Raw genomic sequence first — 23,161 nt, 5'->3', positions numbered from 1 at the left:
GCACAGTTTTAAAGACAGGATGTAAGAAAGCTGTATGTGCTTGAAATTGCAGGGGGAGTTTCAGGAGGCAGAACTACCCCCCCCCCCGAATGAACTGGAATTGAACTAGAGCCCAGTTATACCCCTTTTAGGAAACTGTATTATGGGTTCTAGTATCCACAATTGATCAGGACTTCCTGCTGCAGCACTGGCTTGAGCCCCCTCAGAGGGGAAGAAAGCCATTGATTCAAACACTAGCACCACTGGCTGCAGCACCTACATGTCTGCTGAAGAGCCGTCAACTAAGTACTGACCAGGCTCATCCTTGCTTAACTGGAGAGATCTGATGAGATTAAGACAGTATAGGCTGCAAGCCAAGGAGAAAGAATGTTCGCTACAGTGCAAACTAAGGATGCTTGAATGTCAGGGCAGGTGCAAGGATGTTTTGTGCCCTACGCGAAACTTCCACCTTGCGCCCTCCCCCGTCCCCGAGCCCCCGCCCTGAGGCGCCCCCTCACCCCGTGGCAGCTCCCCCCCTCCGCCCTGAGGTGCCCCCCCCGTGGCAGCTCCCCACCCCCCACCCTGAGGCACCCCTGCCCCAGCTCACCCCCGCTCCACCTCCACCCCGAGCATGCCATTGCTGCTTCACTTCTCCCGCCTCCCAGGCTTGCGGCGCCAATCAGCTTAAGCACTGTAAGCCTGGGAGGCGGGAGAAGTGAAGCAGTGACGGCGTGCTCGGGACGAGGCAGAGCAGGGGTGAGCTGGGGAGGGGAGTTCCCCTGCGTGCTGCCCCCCACCCTTACTTGCTGCAGGCAGCCCTCTCCACGCCCCCCTGCCCCAGCTCCCTCTGCCTAAATGCCAGCAGTGACCGGGGTGGCCGAAGATCCGGCCGCTGCCGAAGAAAATGCCGCCCCCCAAATCATAGTGCCCAGGCGACTGCCTAGGTCGGCTAATAGGTTGCACCGGCCCTGTTGAATGTGACCATCTCTGAAAGACATAACACTGCTTTGTGTTTGCACACAAGTAGCTCAGGTCTTTCACTTCAGGAATTGGATTTAAACCCCATCCTCACAACTATGCAGAAGGCTCCAAACTCTAATTAATCAAATACTGTGTAAGTAATGGGATTAAGACATCACTTTAGCCAGGAATGGCAATTTAAGTCTTTGATCTATTGCCGGGAATTGGACTGCTCAGATAGAGGAAGGGAGTGCTCAGAGGCTCATATTTCAAGGTACAAGATACTACCCACTTGACTGGAAAAGGTTGGGTTTTTTGTTGAGATGGTCCTTTGCGTTAGTGAAGACTGGGCCAATAACCCTTCAACACCACGAAAGGGAAATTGTGGTTCTGTAGCATCTTGTGTTAAGGTAGAAAGTGAAGTTTAACTGTTTTACAGTGAGCAGAAAAGCTTGGGGAGCTAAAAATCAGAACTCATGTATTATCCCAAGCGTTATCCCGTGGAGCAGAAACAAAATGTGCCCATGTTTTTTATTAACATTTTACTTCCAGAAACTAACATGCATATCAGAGCCATAAGAGTCAAAGAATGGGACACAAACACATACCCTTTTCTCCATTTCCAGCATACTTGATCGGTCAGAGGTTTTTTCCTGTTTCTGCTATTTAAATTAAAAATAGAAAGTTATTAAAACAGAGTGGCATGCACAGGGACAGCACAAAGGGACTGCCAGAACCTCCATACTTAAGAAAGCTGTCTTTCCAAGGAGGCAAATGTAGTTAACATGAACAATCATACTTTCCTCTTCAATAGCACCTTTCAGAGAATCCAAAGCAGTTTACAAGCAAGCACAATTTTCTTTTACGGAAACCATACCAGCACCTCCAAATCATAGGTTCATCAGCCAACACCCCCTCCTCCCATCTTCCTCCCCCCAGTTCTGGAGACCCTTTCTCCTCCTTACCTGGGCTGCTTTTTCCAGTTTCGATTTGATATCAGCCAGCTCCAGCTGGGCTTCCTGCAGTTTTGATTTCAGCTTTTGGTTTTCGGAAAGCGCGTCCTCATAGAGCTGAAACAGGAAGCCAGGTATGTGAATTGCTCCGTGCCTATCGTATGAGCCTGCCTAACCGTCACAACTGCATGGAGACATGTTGCTCCACAGCTCTGAACATCAGTAGCAGGTTTTAGAGCCGTTTCTGCATTGCCACCACTTTTTAAGACTGGCTCAGCTCTTCTGCACTGATTTCCCCACCCCCAAGTTCTAATAAATTGATTTTGTAAAAGAAATTAAGAAGATCCTTTGTGGCTTTTGTAGTTTCTTAAAGCCACAGCAGTGGACAAAGAAAAGGGACAGAATGGCTTGCCTGTCTTAATAATTTAATATAATAGAGAACTCAGAGGTTCAATCAACGTCTCTGAGTTGGCTGACCATACCTAAACCTATAATTCAGCTGAGTGTGTGTTGCTCTGCTCTTACATGGTTTCACTTCAAGGAGGAGAGAAAACTGTCAAGACGTTCTACCAGGGAGAAAGATTACCAGCTTCACCAATTCCTGAGTCCATCACTATTTCCCACTTCTCAGAGAGACAAGACAAACGCCTTTAGGCAAACTATGCTGGAACGTTACAGTCCTGCACATTGACCGGCTGTTAAGGAGACACTGATTTCTAATTCAGATGGAGTCCTCTCTCACCATACCACATTATTTAAAAAACTAAAATGAGTACCTTTTAGGGTTTAACATCCCTGGGAATTAAGATCACCTTAATCTGTTCACCTTTCACACAGTTGTGACTTGCTATTACCATATTTTATTTCATTTTACACACACACACACACACACACACCTCCCTGCTCTGAGATCAGGTTAAAGAATGATTTCACCCCTTAGCTTTAGTTATTGAAGGATTAAGGCAAGAGTTAAATTAGGTTCTTCCAAAATAGCTATACAAGGTGGTAGCTTAACGCCCACGAACGGATGAACGTATAGTACATTCCCCTTAGCTCATAATATCAAACAACATATTTTGGTCTCCTCTGCCAACTAGCATTCCAGGTTTCATCCTGTTGCTAATTCAAAGCAGATGAAGAATGTCATGAAAACCAGTGGTTATAAACACCGAGCAATCATTACCCAGCGATAATGCACGATAAGGCTTTCCAAAATGCCACTCAGACTGGGTAGCTACTTTTCAGATGTTTTCATCTGTCATTTGAGAAATTCCCCTGAAAAGGAACTTTGTAAACTAGCTGCATGTTGTTAACAAACCAAACAACTCTGAGCTGGAGCACTTCTCCAGCCTGCTCGCCTCTTTCCCGTGTATTCAATCTGCTCTCACTCCCTGAACCTCCATGGTTCTTTATACCTTTGAAGGAGGGTGATTCCAACAGACAGTGAAGTCAAGAGAAACAAGCCCTGTGATGGCTGGGCTGATAAAATAACCCTTTGCTTGCAAGGTAACTTAGTGATTCCTGAAAACTCTCCCTTTTTGATCTTTCACAGCTCCTTCCAGCAGACCTCAGGTTTCTGCAAGAAGGATACAGCTCAAATAGGCAGCTCTTAGGGTACATGGGATAGAAATATTACATATAAAAGAGCCCTACTTTTTTATAGTCCCTGTTAGTCTCCTCCTCTGTTCTACTGCTGAGGGAAGCCAGGCGGTTCTCTCTTCTGGTGTAAGCGCTGGAGCGGCTGGAGGCACGATCGCTGTACGAGTCGCTGGTGGTAGGGCTTGTACCTGCTGATTCCAACCTAAAAACAAACAAGACCCAACCCGAGTAGAGTAGAGTACAGATCAGCCTGGGAACAGCTAAGATGCGGTCAGTGTGACCATGAATGGTCAGGACTCAAGACTCATCTCAACACCTACCAGAAGCAGCTCAGAACAGTCACTGATATAGCATCACTGCTATCATTCTGGAGCTCAGTGCAAAGCTTAAATAAAGTTCACATGAGAAACTCCTGGCCGATGTGGTTGCCTCAGCTTGGAAACTCAGAAAATGGGGTACTAGCCCCATCCCCGCCAAACAAGGATATACAAGTGAGCGGTTTCTGCCAACCTTTCCCACAAGGTATGGTTCTGCCTTGCTGGTGGAGAGGTTCCCCACCCATTCAAACGGCAGTGAAAGGGATAATTTCTTTCCTCTTGCTGAGTCACTGCCTATGTGTCAAGTATCAGAGGGGTAGCCATGTTAGTCTGGATCTGTAAAAGCGGCAAAGAGTCCTGTGGCACCTTATAGACTAACAGACGTATTGGAGCATGAGCTTTCGTGGGTGAATACCCACTTCGTCAGATGCATATCGTCGGATGCATTGCCTATAATTTATAATTTTATAATAATGGAGATATACCCATCTCCTAGAACTAGAAGGGACCCTGAAGGGTCATCGAGTCCAGCCCCCTGCCTTCATTAGCAGGACCAAGTACTGATTTTGCCCCAGATCCCTAAGTGGCCCCCTCAAGGATTGAACACACAACCCTCGGTTTAGCAGGCCAATGCTCAAACCACTGAGCTATCCTTTCTTTTTGAAAGAAGAATGGTTCTAAAACTTGCGTGAGGCAAGTACTATATCAAGGGAACCCTTTTTGGAATCAACCTAGTCCTGGACTCTGATCTAGGGGAAAATATTGGGGCTGCCATAGGAGGGCGCGGCGTGGTTTGTTTGTTTTTTTTTAAACACACTCACTCGTCCGGGAGTTCGTCGGCAATTCAGCGAAGTCTCCTTCAGTCATGGACGGTCTTTGGCGGTATTTCAGCGGCGGATAATAAACCTTGCCGCCAAAGACAGAAGCACCCGCCGCTGAAATACCGCCGAAGACCGTCCGCGACTGAAGGACTCTCCGCCAAATTGCCATCGAACACCACAAAACAAAATATCGGGAAAAATGGCATCCCGACCGTACTCTGGTTGGGACATGGGACAAACTCCTCAAAATCACGACAGTCCCGGTTTTATCAGGATGTCTGGTCACCCTACCCTGATCCCTGTTTCATCTCCAATAAGCAGGAAGTGCTACTCATTTAGAGTGCTATGAATGTAGGAGGCAAGACAAATATACCATTTATACCTGTTAACTGGAAAGTGTGTATGGTAAAACTCTTACCTGGAAAGTCTTTCATGCTAAAGGAAGAGGGAGACAAAAGAAAATAGGATTAGCAAGTGAGACATCATTAACAGGTCAACTCAAGAATTGCAGCTACAGCACTTAGGAGCTACTTTCCAACTCTGAAAGCAAGCCCCAAGAACACTGTTACAAGCTTTTCCCCATTTATCCAAACTGTATTATCTCACGTAGCCAAACCACAAATCTCTGATCTTTTCCCATAACCTCTCAACTGCTATGACTTCACTGCAGCATTTCAGGTTTCAGCCTATCTGAAAAGGAATGAGAAGTACTGAAGACACTGGGCAAAATCCAAGTTTCCAAAATCATAACACTGTGGATGACTGTCAGGGAGGAAAGTGGAGTCAGATAGGAGTGTGTGCGTCTATCTGTAACAAAGACTGCAATGAGATTCCTTTACATGGAGGCAGTCCATTGGCTGTATGTTAAACTTCCTCCATCTAGTTCACATTAGGCTGACTTTAATTCTGTCTCTACCAAGATCAATGATGGCTTACCTTTTACATATCCTTAAATGCAAGCCTAAAATATCCATTAGTGAAGACTGCTACTGTGTGTGCATTGCACCCAAAATCTCATTCATGGAAGGGATATTCGACATGAAAGTCATAATTCATTGGTTGTCAGATCTCCCTTAGATCTGCAACAAATGTACACGTGCTCCTCTCTAAATGAACGCATGCCTTCTAACACTGATGGAAGAAGTGTCCATTGAGTGAGATAGATGAGAACAGCATGGGAAAGTATGACAAAGACAACCCTCTCTCCATCCCTCTGCATATTTGTGTTAGACTCTGAAAATCTGCAAATTGGCATTGTTTTCATGGCTGAACATCTCCCACCTAAAGCAAACTTCCAGCAGAAGGAATGCTCTATTCAGAAGTTACTCAAGAATGCTGAGGGGACCCAGCAGTACCTGAGCATAGTGAAACTTTGGAGGACCCTGACTGCAGAGCACTGGGCAAGATGATTTGGAATTTTTGGTGCAGAGTATTTCCCCTGCGAGTTCAACCAACCTCCAAATCACCCCTGAAGTTCCTATTCTTAGCACTGCATCTGCTGCAGCCCACTTGTGCTCTTAAACCAAAGACAATCTGAGCCAACCTATACATAAAATAAATCAGAGCATAGTTTGGCTTGGCACAACAATCTGCTACAGAGGTTAGCTGCGGTAAGCCACGCTTGCTAAAAAGAGTCTTCTGGGTTGGAATGTTCTCCATTACATACAAGTGCAAAAGTCAAACAGTAGTGGCATAGATGACACAGCATATACCATCACAAGTACGGTCCCCATGCGTCCTTCCATCATCTCTGTAACCCTTGTGTTTATTTTATAGACATTTATCAAGTTTTAATTTATAGAATCCAATGCCAACTGGACCACAATTTTCCCTGTTTTGAACCTTGTGTTAGTTTTGTCACCTCTAAAATGGGTGTAAAATGCTACTATATCACAGTATTAATGCTTTACATCCACTGCACTAGTGCAAGTGACAGCACAAAGCAGTAGAGACGTGGGCCCTGTTTTAATCCCATGTCCCTCCCCCCAGTTAACTCTCCTTTGTTGGACTTGAGCTAATCAAATACGCTGACAAATTTAATGTCAAAAGCCTCACTTGAGTGGATACCTTGTTGCCCATTTTCAAGAGGTGAGATCTGAAGCCTTTAAGGGTGTCATGGGCTAAGACCCAGGATTTAGCTTGAAGTTGCCTCTTAAACTAGGGTTGCCAACCCTTCAGGATTGTCCTGGAGTCTCCATGAATTAAAGATGAATTTTTAATTAAAGATTATGTCATGAGATGAAATCTCCAGGAATACATCCAACCAAAATTGGCAACCCTATCTCAAACTGCTTGATAGTGAAAAGTCCACCTAGGCTTCAAAACTAGGCTTGCAGTCTTGTTAGACCAGGGGTGGCCAACCTGAGCCTGAGAAGGAGCCAGAATTTACCAATGTACATTGCCAAAGAGCCACAGTAATACATCAGCAGCCCCCCATCAATCAGTTGCCCCTCCCCGCAGCGCCTCCCATCCACCTGCAGCCCCGACGATCAGCCCCCCCCCCCATCAGATGTTTCGTGGCATGCAGGAGGCTCCGGGGGGAAGAGCGAGGGCACAGCAGGCTCAGGGGTGGCTGCAGGAAGGGACGGAGTGGGGGCAGGGCCTGTGGCAGAGCCAGGGCTTGAGCAGTGAGCTCCCCCGGCACATTGGAAAATTGACGCCTGTAGCTCCAGCCCTGGAGTCGGTGCCTATACAAGGAGCTGCATGTGGCTCCGAAGCCACAGGTTGACCACCCCTGTGTTAGAGTGTTTAGCATCTTTATCAACGTCTGAAGTCCAGGGGCTTCTCCATGTTCATGGAGAAATACACAGCAAATGGTTCTATATCCTCTCCTTGGCTATATTATTCTTATGAACAGGCAGGGTGAAAAAAAAACCTGCTTACAGAAACTGAGCAAGAACAGAGCAACTGAGAGAAGCACCACATCACTGTCAACTTTCCAGCAGCATGAGGCCTGCATCCATTTTAACTCAAGCACAACCTTAAGGTGTATCCGAAGCTTGTGTGCACTGCCACATTTGCTTGTACTTAAATATTCTTCATAATTTAATCTCACGTTTCTATAGCAACAGAGAAGGATTCCAAAGTGCTTTGCAAACAAAAACGCTGTTCAAACCGTACACAGGGACCACTTCATTACACGGCCACCTCAGGAGTGAAACCTGGCAAGTGTTTAGCTGTACAAAGCAGCTCTACATAACAGTTCAATGCTGGGGGGAGTGAACAGTGAAACCGCATTTGATAAGTGAACAGAAATTGCTTTGTTGGTTGAGTTCACCAGCAATGGAAAAAAGCTGCCATCAATTAGCTGTCTTCTTTCTAGTTACAGGTGCCGGATCCCTTGTGTTACACTCACACCATACATTGGGCACCCTTGTTTAGGGCCAACTGCTAACTCTTGAAGTAGCTCTGCCATAAAAGTTTGAGGAGAAGATTTTCAAGAGAGAAATTACAATTAGGCACCTAACTGCTATTTATACTTTTGAAATTCTTACCCTTAGCGTGTCTGCTGTTAGGGAAATGAGCAGAAAAGCTAACCACTATCTCCATGTAGGCAGTTGTGTGGCCCCATCACCATAGTTAGGGCCCTACCAATTTCATGCCCGAGAAAAACGTGACACGGGCTGTGAAATAAGCCCTTCCCCGTGAAATCCGATGTCCCCTTGTTCCTAGAAGCGCCCCTGCAAAGGGGGCTCCTAGTCCGGCTGGGGACGGACAGAACTTGTCCTTCCCCTGCACAGCTGCTCAGGGGGTGGGGTGGGGGGACACTAGACCCACCTCCGGGTGCCTTCCCCTGCTGAAGGATGCTCTGGGACTGGGCAGCGGCTAGAAGAGGCTTGTGGAGTTGGATCCAATCTTCCCTGTGCTGCTGGGAGCACTCCAGCAAAGTGGGCTCCTAGCTGCTAGTCAGGGAAGGGCTGGGGCAGGACAGGACTTTCTCTTTCCCTGCAGGGCTGCTCTTGTGTATCTCTCTGTCTGCAGATAGCACGGCACCCCCTCCTCCCCACTCCGTCCAGCTCTGAAGGCAGCACAGAGGTGAGGGTGACAATCCCATGACCCCCCTACACAGGTTTGCGACCCCCACAATCTCCTTTTGGTTCAGGACCCCCACCATTACAACACTGTGAAATTTCAGATTTAAACATCTGCAAATGTGAAATTTACCAATTTTCAAATCCTATGGCCGTGAAATTGCCCATAATGGACCATGAATTTGACAGGGCTCTAACCATAGCATTTGGGTACCTCACCAACATTACTTTGTTCTGATGGCCAGCAAGATAAGGAAAGTTTGTTCTTCCCCATTGTACAGGTGGTGAACTGAGGCACAGAGGGATGAGAGGACATTTTCAAACACACCTCAGTGATTCAGGAGATGGTCCCATTTTCAAACGTGTCAGAGCACTTGGGGACCCATATTCCTCTGATCTTCTGAGAAACTTTGGCTCCCAAACTGCTTGAGCTATCTTTGGCAGAACTAGGAATTGAACACAGCTCTGACCTTCCGTTCACTGCCTTAACCACAAGGCTACGCTTCGGCATGTGTCTTATTTTTCTAAGAGCCTTTGGTTGGGGCAGCTGTAATTAAGAGGCCTTGCAGGGAGTTAAGTTAAGGAGGAAAACCTCCACATTTTACTGGCATCTCAAACTCAAGCCTCTGTTTACCTTGAGTAGCCTTCCCGCTTCTGTCCTTACTGCCTGACACAACAAAGCCTCCTTGTTCTTTTGTAAGAGGCTCTAGTAAAACTTGCTTCCTAAAACAAAGTATCTCACTTCAGCACAAAAGTCAGACAGCTACCCAATGTCTTCTGGCTCCATCTTCTCCACTCAGCAGGTCAGAGGAATTAGGGGGTGATTAACAGCCCTCTTGTTGAAAATGATTCAAGTGTTTTACAGACCAATATGCGAATCCCTTTCATAGAATCATAGAATCTCAGGGTTGGAAGGGACCCCAGGAGGTCATCTAGTCCAACCTCCTGCTCAAAGCAGGACCAAACCCAACTAAATCATCCCAGCCAGGGCTTTGTCAAGCCTGACCTTAAAAACCTCTAAGGAAGGAGATTCCACTACCTCCCTAGGTAACCCATTCCAGTGCTTCACCACCCTACTAGTGAAAAAGTTTTTCCTAATGTCCAACCTAAACCTCCCCCTCTGCAACTTGAGACCATTACTCCTTGTTCTGTCATCTTCTACCACTGAGAACAGTCTAGATCCATCCTCTTTGGAACCCCCTTTCAGGTAGTTGAAAGCAGCTATCAAATCCCCCCTCATTCTTCTCTTCTGCAGACTAAACAATCCCAGTTCCCTCAGCCTCTCCTCATAAGTCATGTGCTCCAGCCCCCTAATCATTTTTGTTGCCCTCCACTGGACTCTCTCCAATTTATCCACATCCTTCTTGTAGTGTGGGGCCCAAAACTGGACACAGTACTCCAAATGAGGCCTCACCAGTGCTGAGTAGAGGGGAATGATCACATCCCTCGATCTGCTGGAAATGCCCCTACTTATACAACCCAAAATGCCATTAGCCTTCTTGGCAACAAGGGCACACTGTTGACTCATTCAGCTTTTCGTCCACTGTAACACCTAGGTCCTTTTCTGCAGAACTGCTGCCCAGCCATTCGGTCCCTAGTCTGTAACAGTGCATGGGATTCTTCCGTCCTAAGTGCAGGACTCTGCACTTGTCCTTGTTGAACCTCATCATATTTCTTTTGGCCCAATCCTCTAATTTGTCTAGGTCCCTCTGTATCCTATCCCTACCCTCCAGTGTATCAACCACTCCTCCCAGTTTAGTGTCATCTGCAAACTTGCTAAGGGTGCAGTCCACACCATCCTCCAGATCGTTAATGAAGATATTGAATAAAACCGGCCCCAGCACCGACCCTTGGGGCACTCCACTTGATACCGGCTGCCAACTAGACATGGAACCATTGATCACTACCCGTTGAGCCCGACCATCTAGCCAGTTTTCTATCCACCTTACCGTCCATTCATCTAGCCCAGACTTCTTTATCTTGCTGGCAAGAATACTGTGGGAGACTGTATCAAAAGCTTTGCTAAAGTCCAGAAATAGCACATCCACTGCTTTCCCCTCATCCACAGAGCCGGTTATCTCATCATAGAAGGCAATTAGGTTAGTCAGGCATGACTTGCCCTTGGTGAATCCATGCTGACAGTTCCTGATCACTTTCCCCTCCTTTAAGTGGTTCAGGATTGATTCCTTGAGGACCTGTTCCATGATTTTTCCAGGGACTGAGGTGAGACTGACTGGCCTGTAGTTCCCTGGATCTTCCTTCTTCCCTTTTTTAAAGATGGGCACTACATTAGCTTTTTTCCAGTCGTCCAGGACCTCCCCCGATCGCCATGATTTTTCAAAGATAATGGCCAATGGCTCTGCAATCTCATCGGCCAACTCCTTTAGCACCCTCGGATGCAGCGCATCCAGCCCCATGGACTTGTGCTCGTCCAGCTTTCCTAAATAGTCCCAAACTACTACTTTCTCCACAGAGAGCTGGTCACCTCCTCCCCATACCGTGCTGCAGAGTGCAGCTGTCTGGGAGCTGACCTTGTCTGTGAAGACAGAGGCAAAAAAAGCATTGAGTACACTAGGTTTCTCCACATCCTCGGTCACTAGGTTCCCTCCCTCATTCAGCAAGGGGCCCACACTTTGTAAGAGGCACTTTCAGTGACAGCTTTCCTTACAGGTCATGGAAATAATCCACTTAATTTGAAGCTTTGCAGCTATTACATCAGGACTGTTTATGTTCTGTAACGCGTTGAGAAAGTCCTCAAATAACAGGTCTCTTTTCCTGGAGGGCAGTGTAGGGGAAGAGGGGGAGACCATTTTGAATTGGGGGGGGGGAGAAATCACCCAGTCACCTTATGAAAAGCAAAATGTGGTCACTTTGTTCACAAACCAGGGAAGTCTCTCAGGCAGTGGGGAGAGAGACTGAATGAGATGGGGGTGGGGGGAAGGGAGATGGGATTAAAAGGGAGAAGGGAGAAAAGAAACAAGAGCATTGTGTCATCCCAGCTCTACTCCCTTCCATGAGAGCATCAGGCAATATCCTTTCAGGCAGGGCTCTTCTTACTTCATTAGGGCCAAAATTACTGCTGGGAAGGACACTGCAGGGCAGCCCAACAGGCATTTAGGAACTGACGAGACAGGAACAGCCCCCTCGGTGGTTATTTTAAAAACATCTTTATACCACAACTTACAAAACCATGGCTGCCTGATGCTTTTCTCGATGGGTGGGTCTGGGTGCACACTTAATCTGTGGGGCTAGGTCTTGTTAAATTAATCCAATTTATTATAAGAAGTTCATAATTTACAGGAAATCATTGGATTTCAAATTTGTACCCCAGACTGCAGCTCTGCAGAAAGTTTAGCATCTTTCCCAAGGACATCATCTTCTTGTGTCCTTCCACTCATAATCATAGTTTTTTTCCCGTTCTGGGCACATGATGTGTCCCGGTCTGTGGCTCTGGAGAGGTTCTCCATGGTGTACGGCTCCTCCGGGAGCTAGCTGACCAGCAGATGGCCCATGGCCTATGTTTCACCACAGTCCCATGTCTGGGTCATTGGTAGCCCCATCTGTGCAGTGACTTTTGAATGGCCATCTCTTATATGGAGGCGCTTTAAACAACATCTCCAGGTCAACCAATCCTTCCCTGCACCTGTTGGAAGGCGTTCGGCAACACTGATGTGCCTTTTAACACCCTCAGTGAGTATTTCTAGCTGCATGTGCCCCACTGCCAGTCACATGGCCATCAGTGATTTTCTAAGAGATTTCACTGGAGCTAGAAAGTGGGGGTTATTTCAGGCAGCTAACTGCCACGTAGCAGATGTCTGGTACCTTCGACTTGATGCAATCATTCTATTTTGCTTGTGACTGATCTGCTGATATCCGGCGGAACAATTCTGGCAAGCGCATAGAGGCTGTTCACGTCTGGTGGCTTTAGACATCCTGTGATGTAACGACAGCTGTCATTCAGAACAGGGCCCAGCTTCTTTGCATGAGTCAATCTTTCCCACAGGGGACGTGTGTATTTGGCCGTTGAATAGCAAAGTGCAAGTGGGGTGGTTCTTAATGTTGCTGGGTTAGCTTCCCATTTTGAATTTGCAAGTATGCTATTCCCAAGGTCTTGAAAGCCTTGGATGCTTTCCCTCAGCCTATTTATAGTCCGGCAGAGTGATCCAGTTCTTTTGTCCAAACCTGGAGGAACCTGCACTATAACCCTAATGTAATTAAAAGTTGAAAAACATTTTCCCTCATAAAACCATGCTTACAATTGACCACAGGCTTTTGGGTGTGTACGGGAGGGAAGGAATCACTTTTGAGACTGACATTTTCAATGGTTGGTCCAAAGGCCAATTTTGTGTGTGTGAAAGTTTCAAAAGAAAAGTTTCACATAATTTTAAGATAGTGGAAGAAAATAAATTTTCCCCCATTGTGAAAAAAAAAGAAGGTCAAGCATAAATTTTGGAACTGGCTTCACCAAAGGAGCTGAACTGTGAAAATCTGTCTGAACATAATCCTTACGGAGGCAGCTTTGAAGCTAACAAAGCGATGAGTATTTTAAAACTGATGATTGAGAACTTAAAGTATCTACTGTAAGTTTTCAGTTGTGCATTCAGGAGACATACACCAGGGATGACTTGGGAAAGAGTAAATGTCGGGGCAAATTAAGAGGCAAAAGCTAGGCCAGTGTCATTTGTTCAAAGGCAGACATCCAGATGTACTAGTCAGCACCCCAAAACGGAGGCATCTTCTTAAAAGAGCTCAACTCCCAATATACCCAGTTCTTTTGAAAATCTGGCCCAATTGTGGGCAGTGAGCTCGTCTGAAATTCTGGCCAAAACTGCATTGCGACAACTGTCTTACTGACCAACGCTTCTCCCCCTACCAGTTTTCCCTTTGAAAAAGTTGTAGGAAAAATGCAATAATATTTACAGCAACATTATTTTTAAAGTCAAAATGCAAGCGTTACAGGTCCTGGAGCATTAACTCAGCCTCACTGCACACATGATACATGAGCAGTGGAGTGTGGTGTGTGCTTCAGAGACCTAGTCCCTGCCCCAAAGAGTTGAAAATCTAAATTCACACATGAGAAGTAAGGGCTGAAGACTTCAACCTCCTAAAGAGGAAAGGGGTGGGGAGCAGGAAGAGAAGAGGAGGAGGAGAGTAGAAGGACAAAAAGGTTACCATAGTACAATGAGAGAGTTATTCAATAAGACATGTACATACAAGTGTGGTATTTTCCATTCCTGTTTTTTGTTAAATGGATACCTTACATTATACTATGTTAAAAGTATTCCCAGGAGTGCAATGCAGCTATAACTATCAGAACCTTAACTGTCCTTTTTCTTGGCCATTAACACTGCATTTTCAGACACTATATTGTCCGTTTTGTCCACTTCATTCCATTTTTCTCAGGCTTTGATGAAGTTTAACTAGGAACAACTGTAGCCTTACAACTTCAAGCTGTGAGATCATACATCTCACAAGCCAAAGAGGGCCCGGTTGGGGCAGTATTCAGATAGGAGACCAATGAAAACCAAGGAGCTGTGCTAGTGATACAGATGGCGATATGCTTCCCGAGTTGGTATTAAACCAATGTGCCGGCATTTCTTCAGGAAGCACTGAGCCCTAGAAGGTGCAGTCTTTTAAAGATGTGAAACCAGAGCACGGTGAAAAGGAGAGCATATTGGCACACACTCAATTTTCTGGTAAGCCGTAGTGCAGTCTTTTAAAGATGTGAAACCACTATGGTCACATACAAAGGAACTACTCAAAGCATCAAACCCTGGGGTCAGGTAGCAGCAACAGCACCATGTTCAATCACAGTGCAGAGGATGCATTATATTGTTCTTCAGCAACCTGTCTAACCAATCCAGAAAAGGGTACTAATGAGGCCCAGTGGGAATCTCATCCAGATGAGATTGATTGGTTGGCAGAAGGTAGGGCCTCTGAGGTGGGCTGGTGCTAAGGAACCAAGGAGACAAATAGAGCAGTATTAGTTATCCTAATATTGCTCTGAACTTTCCCACATGAAGCTATTTCACTCCAGCCCTCCCTGCCCCAGGATATTTCATTGGGCTTACTCTGTTCCCTTTTCTAATTAAAAAGCAGAGCTAGGTATCGGCAGTTTATTAGTTTGGATAGCAATGAGATTGAAAAGAGCCCCGGACACCATATGGTTTTGATTTTAGAAACGTGTTTGGATTATGGAACACTGGAGACTTCCTTTAAAAAACTCAAAAGCTTTTACAGCTATTAGAAGTTCAGTAAAGTATAATTAAAACCAACCTCCTTATAGAAGGCTTAAGATAAAATGCAACCCTAAAAGGCAGTGCCAGAAGGGGCTCAACCTTTTCTTTTGCCAAAACAGAAATTGGCCTAATTGCCTTCAATTGCATTCTTCTGTGGCCAAGATCTGACCCTGCAAGGATTTTTTTTTTGGGGGGGGGGAGAGGGGGAAAGAATCTAATATTTACATTTCTTCCAAAGACAATACATGGGCCAGGAACATTTTATGCTGTATCATCTCTAACTCGTCGAGCTTGGGAAAATCTGGGCTATTTTACACGGGACTTGTTTTACTGTATTTTATCATAGTGTCCAATATCCATGATAAAATGACTATCCGTTAACGAGATCCTGGAGCACAGCTCAAGCCATACCCACTTTGTCACCTTTCCCAATGAAAAGGCCATGTTTTATGCACCGCCTGTAGTTTAATCTTCTGTTGCCAAGTATCCACCCAGTGATCCTCATGAGTTTGGGTTTTAAAACAACTTGAAGCTCAAAGACTTTAAGGTCTCAAGGGACCATCATGATCATCTGGTCCAACCTCTTGCACATTGCAGGCCACAGAGCCTCACCCACTACTCCTGTAATAGACCCCTCACCTCTGGTTGAGTTACTCAAATCATGGTTTAAAGGCTTAAAGTTACAGAGAATCTACCACTTACATTAACAAAAACCAAAAAAGTCACCTGCTTTTACGGGCATTTCCCTCTTCCCCACATGTGCATAACACCCAAAGAATTAGGAGGCATTGTTTGTCAAGAAGACACCACACACACACCCCTTTCACCTTGTCTATGCCCGCTTCCCACTCCCAAGATTTTATACAGTTGCTACCACTGGTGCAGCTCCTCTGGTATGGCAGTGGTAAAAAATGACAGCTACCACTGGTGCCTTGTTCAGACTAGAGCTCTCTCTCACCATTACTACCATAAGAGGAGCTGCACTAATAGTAGCTTTGAGGAAAAGACCTAGGACATTACTGTATTGTAGGTTCTCATATCCCTATTCATACATATACAGATTGGACAAGTATACGATTCAGTCTAATGCCGCTTACCCCACGGATTTATTTAGAAGTACATATGTTACTTAAGAACTGAAGAGTGCGTTCTTAGGCCTTGTCTACACTACAAGACTATTTCGAATCTACTTAAGTCGAATTTGTGAATTCGACCTTATGAAGTCGAATTTGTGTATCCACAGTAAATACACTAATTCGAATTTCTGAGTCCACAGTAACGGGGCTGGCGTCGACTTTGGAAGCGGTGCACTGTGGGAAGCTATCCCACAGTTCCCGCAGTCCCCGCTGCCCATTGCGCCCTCCCTCCCTGAAAGCTCCGGCGGGAAATCTGTTCGCGCCCTTCTCTGGTCGGTTACAGCGCGGACGCCACAGCACTGCGAGCATGGAGCCCGCTGCGATCATCGCTGCACTTATGGCCGTTGTCAACTCCTCGCACCTTATCGTCCACCTCTTCCACAGTCAGCTGCTGAGAAATCGGGCGAGGAGGCTCCGGCAGCGCGGTGAGGACAGGAATTCACAGAGTGGCGCAGACCTCTCACAAAGCAGGGTACGCCGCGCCGTGGAGATCATGGTGGCAATGGGTCAAGTTCATGGTGTGGAACGGCGATTCTGGGCCCGGGAAACAAGCACGGACTGGTGGGACCGCATAGTGCTGCAGGTCTGGGATGAATCACAGTGGCTGCGAAACTTCAGGATGCGTAAGGGCACTTTCCTTGAACTCTGTGACTTGCTGTCCCCTGCCCTGAAGCGCCAGGACACCCGGATGCGAGCAGCCCTGAGTGTGCAGAAGCGAGTGGCCATAGCCCTCTGGAAACTTGCAACGCCAGACAGCTACCGGTCAGTAGCGAACCACTTTGGCGTGGGCAAATCTACCGTGGGGGTTGCTGTGATTGAAGTAGCCCACGCAATTGTTGAGCAACTTCTCTCAAAGGTAGTGACTCTCGGAAACGTCCAGGACATCATAGATGGCTTCGCCGCGATGGGATTCCCAAACTGCGGTGGGGCTATAGATGGGACTCACATCCCTATCCTGGCACCAGCCCACCGAGTACATTAACCAAAATGGCTACTTTTCAATGGTGCTGCAAGCACTGGTAGACCATAGGGGACGTTTTACCAACATCTTCGTTGGGTGGGCGGGCAAGGTTCATGACGCGCGTGTGTTCAGGAACTCTGGTCTGTTTAGACGCCTCCAGGCAGGTACTTTCTTCCCGGACCACAAACTAACGGTTGGGGATGTGCAGATGCCTACAGTGATCCTCGGGGACCCAGCCTACCCGCTAATGCCCTGGCTCATGAAGCCCTATACAGGCGCCTTGGACAGAGAGAAGGAACTCTTCAACTACCGGCTGAGCAAGTGCAGAATGGTGGTGGAGTGTGCTTTCGGACGTCTCAAGGGGAGATGGCAGAGCTTACTGACTCGCTCGGACATCATCGAAAAGAATATCCCCGTAGTTATTGCTGCTTGCTGTGTGCTACACAATCTCTGTGAGAGCAAGGGCGAGACCTTTTTGTCCGGATGGGAGGTTGAGGCAAATCGCCTGGCTGCAGTTTACGCTCAGCCAGACACCCGTGCCGAGAGAATATCCCAGCGGGAAGCGCTGTGTATCCGGGAGGCTTTGAAAGCAAGTTTCCTCGGAGAGCAGGGTAACCTATGACTCTCCACTTGCTTTCAAGAGAAACTGACCCTGGGCCTGTGTCTGTATGTGTCGATTTCGATCTGCGGTTACATAGCCCATTCTCCAAGTTTCCCCCACTTCCAAAGCACGTTTTAAAGCAAAATAATTGTTACACTCATTATTAATAAATCTTTGTTTTACTTTGCATTTCTGTTCAGGTGTTGAAACATGGACGCATACTGTGCTGGGCACGGTGTGCACTGATGTACAGACCGCTTGTTCCATAGAGGAATGACATCCTCCTGCTCCTACATAGGTCTCTGGGGTGGGGGACGGTTGCAAGTGGTTGTGCATGAAGGGGAGGGATTGCAGGAAGGGGCGAGTGGTGCCTTCTTTGGATAGGGGTTTGGATGACAGCAGTGGGCTGCGGGTTTGGGCGTAGGAAGGGGTGAGGGGGAAGGGTGAGTATCTGTCCGTGGATGAGGGCTCTTGTTGGGGCTCAGGGCAGCGGAGAGGCTCGTTGCTACGGTGGAAGTGCATGGTAAGGGCAGCGTGCCTTAACATTAAGGGGGTGGCAGGCGCTAGGACCCTGGACAAGCATACACATCACAGAATGACCCGGGGCAGCATACACCACACAGAGTGACCCTGGTGCCTACTGACTGCAGTGTGTGTGTGCTCTGCAGTTGATCATGGCCCCAAGTCTGTACCCTGGTAATGTAGGCTATACCGTGCAATTATAAATCCCCTCCCCCCCCCATACACAAAAAAATCCTCTGACACGAAAGACGTGACCGAAACAGTGAATAACAGCAAACAGCTTTTAATAATCTAATACACAGTGGGGGGATGAAACTTGGATTTGGGACTGGATGAGCCTGTAAGGGAAGCACTTCTACAAATGTATAGCGTGAGAGGTGTGTGGTACATTAGCGCTATGCAGTGGTGCAGTGACAGTTCTCACGGCCCCTACCGCCCCTCCGTCTTGTACTTTTGGGTGAGGGGGGGGGCAGGACTTCTTGGCGGGGGAGGGCGGTTGCAGATACACTGCAGGGGGGCTCTGTCCTCCTGCCTGCGGTCTTGCAGAACATCAACAAGGTGCCGGAGCGTGTCCGTTTGCTCCCTCATTAGCCCAAGCAGCGTTTGAGTCGCCTGCTGGTCTTCCTGCCACCAGCTATCCTCCCGTTCGATGTGTGTGCGATGCTGTTGACATAGGGTCTCCCTCCACTGTCTCTGCTCTGACGCCTCGGCTCTGGAGCAGGCCATCAGTTCCGCAAACATCTCGTCCCTAGTCTTTTTCTTTCGCCGCCTAATCTGCGCCAGCCTCTGCGAGGGGGATGCCGGGGCAGTCCGGGAAAGAGCCGAAGCTGTGTGATGGGAAAAGTAACTGATTTCCTTGAACAGATACATGTTTGCGAACAGTGAACACAGTCTAGTCAGTTTCTCTGAACAAGACCATACAGGGCAACAAGTCTCACGAGATCTCAGGACAAGTTCGAGATTTCGGAATACGCTCTCATTGGCTGCGGCATTGCACAGGAGAGCGGACAAGTGGGGAGAGACAGCTGAATCCATCTAGCAGACAGTCCTGGTAAGCCTTACAGTACATTCTGCATATCAGTTAATGGATAGCTGTGCCCTCCCGCTAAAGGCAATCTGGAAATCATATACTCTGACCCTTTTCCAGCCACTCCCGCCAGTGCACGGGAAAGATCAATGTATGCTTTTCCTTGCCTACAACACGTGGCTGTTAAGCGAGGGTCATTGTTATGCAAAGTAAAAGTCAACCATTCACAACAGTAACAATACACTAATTGCCCTAATTAGATGCAGCATTTCATGAACAAGATCACCCTGATGCGGGTCCCTCGGAGTCACAAAGAGCGGATGCTAAGGGAAGCCCTGCAGAGACCAGGACCATATGCGGCCATGCTTGTGGAGGCGATGATTCCCATCTACATAAGGATGTCCTGGCGCGGAAGAGTGTGCTTCCATGGAGCACCCAACAAGGCACCTCTCCCCAGGAACCTCCTGCGGAGGCTTTTCGAGGACCTAAATGAGACCTTTCTTGAATTGTCCCTGGAGGATTATTGTTCAATCCCTATATGGTGTGGACCTACTTTTCATATAGTTTTTCATTGAAAATTTTATATATAGCATTTCTATTTTTTTATACCTGTTTTATAAAAAATAAATGTTTACATGTTTATAGCACTTACCGCCTGATCCTTCCCCTGATTCAGAGTCCGGGTTAACGGCCGGGGAGGGTTGGTAGGGGATCTCTGTGAGGGTGATGAAGAGATCCTGGCTGTCAGGGAAAGCGGTTTTGTGTTCGCTGTCGCCTGCGCCGTCCTCCACAGACCCTTCCTCATCTTCCCCATCGGCAAACATCGAGGAGGAACTGTCCAGGTTCACTATGCCATCCACTGAGTCCACGGTCACTGGTGGGGCAGTGGTGGCAGACCCACCTAGAATGGCATGCAGTGCCTCGTAGAAGCGGCATGTCTGGGGCCGGGCTCCGGAGCGTCCGTTTGCCGCTCTGACTTTTTGGTAGCCTTGTCTCAGGTCCTTGATTTTCACGCGGCACTGCATTGCATCCCGGCTGTATCCTTTCTCTATCATTGCTTTGGAGACCTTCTCGAAGGTCTTTGCATTCTGCTTGCTGGAGCGCAGCTCCGACAGCACAGACTCCTCGCCCCACACACCGATCAGATCCAGGACTTCCCGGTCTGTCCATGCTGGGGACCTCTTTCTATTCTTGGATTGGCCGGACTCCTCTGCTGGAGAGCTCTGCATCGTTGCAGGTGCTGCGGAGCTCGCCCCGATGTCCAGCCAGGACGTCAGATTCAAAGTGCCCAGACAGGAAAATGAATTCAAATTTTCCCGGGTCATTTCCTGTGTGGCTGGTCAGAGAATCCAAGCTCGGACTGCTGTCCAGAGCGTCAACAGAGTGGTGCACTGTGGGATAGCTCCCGGAGCTACTAAGTTCGATTTGCATCCACACCTAGCCTAATTCGAGCTAGCCATGTCGAATTTAGCGTTACTCCACCTGTCGGGGTGGAGTACCGAATTCGAACTAAAGAGCCCTCTAGTTCGAATTAAATGGCTTCCTGGTGTGGACGGTTGAGCGGTTAGTTCGAATTAACGCTGCTAAATTCGAATTAAAGTCCTAGTGTAGACCAGGCCTTAGAATGGGAGCAGTATAACAAGGGCATTCATTCTTAAAGGACTGTCCTACTGGCGTAGAGTACTTGATAACGCTTCTTGAAGTTATGGTATCTCTGGAAAAACAAGCCTACTGACATGACAGCTACATATTTCTGGAGCTTCCCGTTAGCTAGGGCTGAAAAAGAACACAGCTTGCCTTCTAATTTTAGGTATGTGTGAGTGCAAGTGTTACAAGTCCTGTGCATGTGATTAATAACCCTGTAAAACCAAACCACCTCCAAACCCCAATAAACCTGATGCAAAGTATGTTTTCCCAAACTATAAATCAGCAGGCTTAGCTTAATAAAAGCTGCTCTTATTGGAGCACATTAGATGATCATCCAAGAATGAACAGCAGCTTCAGAGACTAGCTGAACAGCTTAGACAATTAAACGTGCTATCCTCGTTGTAAATCAGAAACGAATACATACTACTATAATTCTGAGTGACAACTTGTGTGATTAGTGAGCTGCTTCAATCCCAAACTGGGCCTAAAATTCAACCATAATACTACAGTTTGCATGACTTCCAGTCCTACCCTCAGTTCCTCGTCTCTTCTCTTGCACGGCCCTTTGGCTTTACAACAGCTGAACTTCATTATCACAAACCCATAGGGATAAAAGTCTGCATGTAAAATGTCAAGCTGGATTGTATTTTAATTTAGTAAAGGCCACAATTCAGAAACCTGGTTTTGTGGCTGTTAATTCCCCCACCCCCCCTTTTTTTTTTTGAAGGCAGATCAGATTTTATTGGTGAAAATTTTAATTTTGCAGAAAAGCGATACGATCTTAGCCACAATCCTCCAGACACACAGCTTCAAGAGGAAATAAAAAGCAGGCACCCAAGTGACACAGGACAGGGAAGACTTTTTGCTTCTAAATTTCAGAAGGTCATAGGTTTGTACAGCTGTTGCTTCTTCTCTGCTCCCCTCCCCTTCAAACACCACATCTAGGCTTTTCCAAGTTTTAGTATGGGGGATTTAAAACACACATTTATGGCGCTTGGAAACTGGCCAGAATTCAAGTTGCCTAAAGCAGAGCTAACTCAGTGGTGTTGACCTAGGAACACTACCCCTACTTTTTGCAAAGGTGTAACTGTGGCAACTGCAACAATCACATGAAACAATTACACAGAAAAGTAATTTGGAGAATATTGGGTATGTTTAGCTGTCTTCAATGCACTAAATATCTTGCCCCTTTAGAAATAAGTTGGTCATACTGTCCCCTTTCGTTCATTTTATTTCTCTCTGCTGACAGCACAGTGTTATCACATAGCTATGTTCAGACCATCAGCAAGTGCTCTGGATCACAAGAGGTTCCTAAACAGGTCTGTGAACCACTGCTCTAAAGATCATGAGATTAGCATCAGTAGTTTTAGTGAGCAGCTAAGCTAATAAAGGACAGTATTTATGCCTGGAATTGGAGTTAAAAATTGGGCAAAATAAAATGCAATAGCAACTTATGCATTTTGTGGCATTCAAAAGCAATCTTAATTTTACAATTTGTTTTACAAGTGAAAAATTGATACAATACATATATTGCCACTAGTGATATACTCATCACTGAAATGTGTGGACATGCAGTGAAGATGCAACTGGTGCACATTTCATTGTGTTACTTTGTTTAGGGACTACAGTACAATATGGAGGTTGGAGGAGTCTTCTGATTGGGGTAATAAGAACGGAAACAAACTCAAGCATGAAAGCTAAATGGCCAGTTTATATGCAAGCTGCTTGACAGCTAAAACTGAACCACCAGGCTCTTCAGCAGCAAATATCAGCAGTAAAAATGGTAGCAGGTCAAATGGAGAATTTTAAAAATCTGAGATAGGATGCTGGGTTCCAATCTGCAACCAATCACTGTCTACGGCAGCAAAACAAGCTTCTGAACATGCTAACTTTTACACCAGATTAGAATTCTGCCTATTAGACTTTGCTCATTGGTATAAAACTCAGATTCTTCATCTGAGTTTTATACCAAAGTCTCCCATTATTCCTTCCTTGCTCTCACCAATAAGGGGTAAGGGAACATCATAGTGGCAATTCAAGTGATAGATAGATTACAGGTAGCTAGAAGGCCAATACAATCCATTTCCAGATGCAGCCGAGTTATACATGAAAAGTCACAAGGAAAAGCTAGTGCAATGCTGAGGAATCGGAAAAGTGACTAAATGTGAAGCAATTCCTTATTCAGCCATTGAAGCAGCAGCTTTGTGGGGGAGCAGCAGAATTGGAATTGAGCAATGTTCACTGGTGTACAGGAACAAATATACATACATCAAAGAAGAAGAGTTTTGTTTTATGTTAAAATAAGTGAATAGCTTCAATCTATAGCTAGTCTGTTCCTTGTGGCTGTCTGTTTCTAGACTTTCACTCC

At 46.7% G+C, this 23,161-nt stretch overlaps 1 protein-coding gene across 3 annotated transcripts in view; it reads right to left on the bottom strand.

Moving 5' to 3' along the window:
* Window positions 1-23,161, bottom strand: part of PPP1R12B (protein phosphatase 1 regulatory subunit 12B) — a 175,068-nt gene that overhangs the window by 18,962 nt on the left and 132,945 nt on the right. For all 3 annotated transcript variants that reach the window (XM_045014080.1, XM_045014083.1, XM_045014085.1), the window contains 4 exons: window positions 5,048-5,064; window positions 3,546-3,693; window positions 1,905-2,009; window positions 1,548-1,601 (listed from right to left, as the gene is read on the bottom strand). In XM_045014080.1, coding sequence (XP_044870015.1) covers window positions 1,548-1,601; window positions 1,905-2,009; window positions 3,546-3,693; window positions 5,048-5,064 — 324 coding nt within the window. The remainder of the gene's footprint in view (window positions 1-1,547; window positions 1,602-1,904; window positions 2,010-3,545; window positions 3,694-5,047; window positions 5,065-23,161) is intronic.

Source organism: Mauremys mutica, chromosome 4 (assembly GCF_020497125.1).
Source record: "Mauremys mutica isolate MM-2020 ecotype Southern chromosome 4, ASM2049712v1, whole genome shotgun sequence".
NCBI lineage: Eukaryota > Metazoa > Chordata > Testudines > Geoemydidae > Mauremys > Mauremys mutica.
The sequence above is the reverse complement of the archived record's forward strand: the minus strand, read 5'-3'. Positions and strand labels throughout refer to the sequence as shown.